Source organism: Kryptolebias marmoratus, linkage group LG20 (assembly GCF_001649575.2).
Source record: "Kryptolebias marmoratus isolate JLee-2015 linkage group LG20, ASM164957v2, whole genome shotgun sequence".
NCBI classification, from domain to species: Eukaryota; Metazoa; Chordata; class Actinopteri; order Cyprinodontiformes; family Rivulidae; genus Kryptolebias; species Kryptolebias marmoratus.
The window spans coordinates 16,918,004-16,925,071 of NC_051449.1; the positions used below are offsets into that span (position 1 = coordinate 16,918,004).

The 7,068-nt window shown below is 37.6% G+C and overlaps 1 protein-coding gene across 1 annotated transcript; it reads right to left on the reverse strand.

Annotated features, from left to right (window-relative positions):
* Window positions 1-1,527: 1,527 nt before the first annotated feature.
* Window positions 1,528-2,773, reverse strand: LOC108238616 (gastrotropin-like). Its single transcript, XM_017420819.2, is given in 4 exon segments — window positions 1,528-1,669; window positions 2,135-2,224; window positions 2,310-2,485; window positions 2,581-2,773. Coding segments are annotated over 4 exon segments (510 nt in total). The 3' UTR covers window positions 1,528-1,618.
* Window positions 2,774-7,068: the final 4,295 nt, after the last annotated feature.

Sequence of the window (7,068 nt, forward strand, 5' to 3'; positions counted from 1 at the left end):
AACAAAAGGACTAGGCGACACAAGGCGACACAAGGCGAGGCAGGACAAGGAACGAAAAGAATGGGAGACCAGAGACAATGAACCAGTGAGTAAGTGGAGGAGATGACCGGGTTTTAAAGACAGAGGATAATTATGGGAGGTAAGCACAGGTGAGTAATTACAATTGCAGGCAGATGGAGATGGGTGTGGCAGGTAAACAAGTGCTGACTGAGGACAAGCGGAGAATGACAAGAAACAAAGACAACAAGAACTAAACCAAAACCCAGATGACTAAATTATAAAAGAAAAGAAACAATAAACCCAAACTGAAACTTAAAAGACAACAGAACCCCTGAAAACAGAAAAACAAAGCACCAAGACTCAAAGCCAAAGATAAAAACACAAGAATTCATGAAATGTTTACCAGTATATTCTTGCACTAAGAAAGACCCCTACAGATGCAAAGTTTGCTTTGGGAGTGTTGCTAGAAGATGAGAGGGTGAGAAGGAATTGCACTGTTTGATAAAATTAAAAGAAAAAATCCCAATTTTCTTAACATGTCTTTTCTCCACCTAACTGGGTCCTCCCCCTGACTATTGTGGCATGTCTTCTATTTGAAAGGTGAAATTCTATTTGCTGACATTTTTAATGGGGTATTGCATTTAGATGGGGAAAAAAGAACTTATACAAGCACTGGGGTTCAAAATAACAAAACTGCAAAAAGTGAAAACTGTCTAGTTTTGTATTTGACCTTTGAGGTAAAAGAAAAATAGAAAACACAAGCAGAAAGATGATTATTGAAGTAAAAAAAGTACACACAAGGATTTCCTTGTGAACAAAATCAAGTAATTATGTCTCCTTCAACAGTAAAAAATATACTGTATTGTGTTTACTCTTTCATGAAAAAGTTGCTGGATGTTTAGGATTATTCCTCGTTATTCATTCATGAACATTATTGTCAGGTTCCCATTGATATGAAGCAGATTTCAGAGTTGTATCAGTGTCGTTTGTCTGTCCAGTTTATAAAACAAAAAACTCTTATATCTTCACCTTAATTCTTCACAAGGTCTTTTCACACCATCTTGACCACTTTAGAAACAATAGTGCACCAAAATGGGCAACATCCATGTAAGTATTTGATGCTTTCTGGTTAAATTTCCATCTGCAGTACATTTAAATCTTAAACCATTTAAGTAAGTTATGTATGGTTGTCATTCTCACTACAATATTTGTGATTTAAATAACAAACACCTTTTGACGTTGCCATCAGCCCAGTGCTTTTACATTGTGTATGTTGCTACAAAAATTTCCCCCATTGTCTATTTTACAGGGAATCTTATTTTTTTGATATGATGACTTGTGAAGAATGAATTTCATTAACAAAAAGTCTTAAACCTCCTATAATAACTCCAACCAATCCCTAAGTTGCTGCGTTGCACCAGTCACTCCTTCCTGATGCTTGAGTCAAGTTCAGTGTTCAAACATTTTATGCTGACTGTTCATAGCCATCAACAATCACCTGGAAATAAAGGCCAAAACACAAGTTTATGATGGTTTGTATCTCACTTTATTAAATGTTTTTGCCGTATTTTAAAGATCTTTGTTGTAACTGAAGTAGAGGTCAAAGGTCAGTTAGCAGTTAGATCTTCTTGCTGGTTCTCTTCAGCACTACAGAGCCACATGTGGCGGTCTACAACAGGAAAAAGGCAAACACCATTAAAGCAGGAAATATATTATTACAATTCCGTCTTATATTCAAACCAATTTTCATCAAACCAGGTTGTTCATAGAGAATACTGTAAAATCAATATTTGTAATTATTACTACTTTGACTGATTATTACATGTTCCAGGTATTAGGCATACACATTTATTTAACACTGGCTCTCTTAATGCATTTAATTTCCTAACCCTCTTGTGGCCTTCGGGTTAAAGTGACCCGAAGTTACAAGGGCATCTCTACCTCTTTCTGTCTCTGTCTTTTGAAAGGCTTCAGGAGGGGTTACGGTTTTTGGACTTTAGTCTTTAAGCAGTATTAATACTTTCAAAAATGTAAGAACTAGTTCTTAAATTAAATAACACAACGTAAAAAAACATCTGAGTCCCATTGGGCCAGGTGTTATGGTTAACTGCTCGCTCTAGGGGAGTGTGTTTACCTCGATGAGTTTGCCTCCACTGATCTCACTAACTTGCTTGTAGTTGGGGAAGCACGCAGTCAGCTTACCTCCCTCCATGTTTACTGTGGCCTGAAAAACACATGGATGATATCAGCAGCTGGAGAAACAATGTCTAAACGAGGTCACCGGTTAATGCTTGACTCTTCCCTCCTACCTTAAATTTTTTGCCCCCAATGGTCTGCATGTCACACTCTTTGCCAAGCGTGAAGTTGTTGGTGACCCTGGCATCAGTGGGGTAGATCTGGGTCCAGGAAAAATCATCCCCCTCCTGGGTGACCTCAGTGATGAGCTTGTAGTCGCGACCCTTCTCGATGACGTTGTCTGGGATACCTGAAAAAAGTGGAGAGTGTGAGGTTACTAAAGCCCGAGCATCTCGGGAAAATGTTTTCCGAGGAAATGCTTTCAGATTCAGCCTCTGTTCTCACCAATCAGCTTGCAGAACTCGTCGTATCCCTCCTGGGTCTCGGTTTCCCATCTTCCGGCGAAGGCCATTCTGGTGGTGTTGGTGGGTTGAGGAGCAGAGATGCTGAGGTAAGCTGAGGGGGAAACAAAGTGCTGTGAGCAAGACTGTTCCTTTTTTATATACTCTATGCCTCTCACCACCTACTTCAGCTGCATGTGACGACACAAGAGAGCAATTACAACTGAAGATGATGAGTACAACAGGCTACAACGGACAGGGCTATAAACTGCATGAATGGGTGTTTATAGAGTTCACAGGCAGTGAGTAAAACGCTGACTGCTCATTGGGGTAAGCTGCAAATTTACCTCAAGGCCATTGAACTCTCCTGCAATGGTTTTATGGTCATAACCTTCATTTTTAGTGCTGCTCATTCAAAAATAAAATTAGGAACTTCGTTTTAAAACTCCATTGATTTGCAGTGTGAGTTTGTTAGCTCCCAAATGGAAATGATCTGCAGTAAGACAGCCGTGTTCCTTTTAAGGTCTTTATTTATCTTCTGGTACTGAAAAAGCTCAAGAAAAAAGATTGAGATCATTTTAATGTGGGTTACATTTGCGTAGGGGGATACATAATTATCTCGTTACAAGGTATAATAGCTAAGCAGAGGCACTCATGCAAACCTTGATTATAGTGCCATTTTTTATTCTAGAGTTTCTTTTCTTATTTATTTGCCTCTGTAAATTTACAGTATAATGTATGCTATTCTAAATGCATTTATTGGAACCATTTAGTTTAGTAAAGGGACTCTCTAACCAACAACTGGCCTTTACTGGTACACTAAAGTGTTGATATGATAACTAGGCCGAGAAATATCTGAAGTTTTATAAAACTGTTGCCTCACTTACAAGTAATACGTGAGTCAGAATCTTTTAAGACATGTTGCATCAGCTTTTTTACTTAGGCTGGCTTACTCAGTGTGAAATATCAGCTGATCTCACTGCAGTTTTTGCCCCTCTTGCAGCACAAAGATTGCTCTTGAAATGGGAGAAAATCTGCCTTCTTAAACTGATGTCTTTCCTCTTCTTCAGCTGTTTACATCCATCAATCTGTTACACTCCTAATCTGCAAATCCTGCTAATAAAAAGGATGCATTAATCAAAATTTATTGTATTTATTTAGGCCTTGGATTGACGATTTGGCTTAATCATAAAAACCTGTTCTTAATTTATTGTTGCTCAGCCTTCCTCACATATTTAAATTAACTTCAAATTTATTAGCTCAGCTTCTGCTGTTTGTTCAGCGTTTCACATTGTGTATTTCAAACTATAGTACTGTGCAAAAGATTAAAACTACCCCAGGTTTATTCTTATTGTGTGTTTTCTTGTATTCTTTATAGTAGTCATAATCAAAAAATATTCATTGGCAGCTTATTTTCTCACTTATTTTCAATTCATTCCTTGTACCTGAACATGACAACATATTATACAGAATAAATGCTACTGTTCATCTATTAGGTCTTCAGGAATTGCCTTGGTGGGGCCAAAAAATGGAATATATGTGTTTCAAACTGAGTTATCTTTGATATTTTTTTTATAGATTCACCACAAACATGGGTATATTTCTTCGTTAAAGGCTGGTAGCAGAAGTGTTGTTGGAATGTTGAAACAATGGGAGCTTAGCCAGGCACAGAACTATTTGAAACCGCATGTGACTGCTGCCTTATTTTCAATCCATTTAACAATAAAATTAACGTAATGTGTTTTGCACCAGTTACTTGCCTTTTTGGTTTTCCTCAACATGCAATAAAAAATAAAATGAGTGCAGTCAGAGTTCTTTTTCTAGTTGTCATTTTTACTGTTAGAAGCTGGAACAAAACACTAAGAAAAACTTAAAACCTTGAGAAGAATCGAAAAGTTGAACTTTTTTTATTTACCACCGCATGTCTTTAAATTATGGCTCCGCTTGTATCATAAAAGTTGCTCTCAAAATGGGAGAAATACTGTGTTCACTCTGTCCTTTCAAACCATTGTTTTCCTCTTCTGCAGCTGGTAAGGTCTTACAGTCTCTAATCTGTCTGCTAAACTCAAATGTGCTTGTTTTTTTTTTTTAATGTCACGTTGGAAAAAGGGAAATAATTGGTACAACACACCTTTTTTTTAAAAAAATAATTTTACTATTATACTGCTTTAAAATAAGGCACTTGCCCACCCAGTGTTTCAGCATCCTAACACTGCTTCTGTTAAAGACCTTTCACAAAGACAAGACTTGCTCCCATTTTTGCAGTTGAACCATCGAAAAATACCAAAGATATCCCAGTTTGACAAAAATAAATGCATTTTAGTACTAACAAGGTGGTTCCCAACCAGCTAATAAATGAAAAGTTGACAAACCAAACAGTAGGTGATCATAGAGGAGGATTCATCTCTCAAAACCTAGTTCGGGTCTTAGATGGACTAAAGACATGGCTTTCAGCTGGTGTTCATCTGCTGAAGCAACCTTTTCAGACTTGATGCATTTTTTTTTGCTCACTTATTATCCATTTCCTCTTTTTCATGCACACACACAATGCTGGCATGTATTCATAAGGATTGCATTTAACTGATAAGCCACAGCCATTAAAGCTCATGACCCGAGCATAACCGTAAATGTGAGGATTGTCTCATAAATATGTATCTAAGCTTTCTTTAGTAGATTTGCTGAAGAATGAGAGATAAAAACCTCCTAAAAGCTGTAGAAGACTTGTAGATGGCTTTTATAAAAGTATGTGCAAAGTACATTTAAAATGCTTTAACTTCAGGGTATTTTTCTTTACTGTAAAAGATATAAATCAAAGGATAAACATTTGATACAAAGGTGACAAATGGTTAAGGCAAATGGTTTTAATATTAAATTTGAACATTTTCCTATTAAAAATACCTAAAAGAGATGAGCAGCTGTTGTACAAAGTCTGAGGTTAATAAGACTGTCATGATAGATCATAAAAGTGTAATTGAATTTTTTTTGTAATTAAGTGTCTTAAAGATGTGTCCATCCACATGTTAAAACTTGTTTATGTCATTCCACATCTAAAATATACGTGTCTATATTTAACGTGTGTTTGTCTTGATAGTTAAAGCCAGTTTCTAACATAAAACTGGTATTTGCTATGGTTTAATTGAAGAAAACACATCAGTTCATTAGAGTTCTTTAATTCACTACAGATAAGAAAGAGACTTTTGACAGATGTGTGGGAGGAAACTAAATATTACAGCAAATTAGTAACAAATACAAGCACCTCTTTAAGAAGAAATGACATGGACACACACTTCACACAAAATACAATAAAACAGTGTACACACACACACTGGAAAGAAATTATCCATTAATAAGAAGAAGACTGGATGACACGAGCACCTCAGGCTTTCAGTTCTGACAAACTGTGAATAGGTAAAAGCTTTTGATGCTGCACTTAACTTCGATCTCTCACAATGCCGCCTTTTTCAGACTGCTGATAGCGTTTCTAAACCATGAAAAGTCAACATGGCCTTGGAGCTCTTTATAGGTACATAAAACATCAGATTGGCCAACATCCTAGAAAAGACACCCTGCTAATCTCCCTCTGGTTTTACTGAGCCACTCAACGCTTTCTCACTCGCACACACATTCATTCACAGGTCTGTGTGATCAAGTGTACTAATAGAGTAAAAAAAAAAAACACTAAGAGAAGAAACATCTACTGTCATCCCCTGACAGCAGATTCTTAAAAATCATTACTCTGCTACTCATAAAACATTGCTCAGTCTGGGTCCTGCATCTAACCTTGCAGAAAGACCCGATGATGCAACATTTCCTACATGATGTCTTGTTGTGTGTTGTATTTGTACCCTGAAGTTGGAATTTTCAAATAGGACAAGTTATTGAGCGATGACATTTGGTAACCAACAGGTCAGCTTCACAATAGCAGTTAATATTTTCATAGCTTCTGTGTCAAGTTCATGTGTCATAGTGAGTAATAAGGGGGTTGAGGGAGTTTAACTGTCTCATGGACTATGCAGTTTTGTGGATCTGGACCATTCTTTAAGGCATTCTGTGTCAAGATTGCACTCTTAAGTCACTCTTAAGAGCAATCATGTCACTGCAAGAGCTGTGCTCGCATTCTCAGCACAAAGTCGAGCTTGTTCCCGGAACGATTAGACTCTCCTGTGGAAGCCCCTTGTTTCTGAACCTGTTTGTGGTGTTCATGAACAGGAACTCAAGACACAGTTGCAGAGAGAATGTTGTCTGGGTTGGGATCCTCAGAGTCTTTGTTTCTCTGTTTTTTTTTTCAGAGGATGTGGTTCTGTGGGTGTCTTCAAACCTTCTGCGTGCACCGCAGTGGTTTGCAGCCAAGTGTGGGGCAGCTGGGATGAGAGTCAGCTCCTCCAAGTCTGAGGTTACAACTGGAAAAAAGGTGGAGTGCTCCCTCAGGGTGGGGGTGAGTCTTTGCCTCAAGCACAAAAGTTCATGTATCCTACAGTTTTGCTCATAAGAG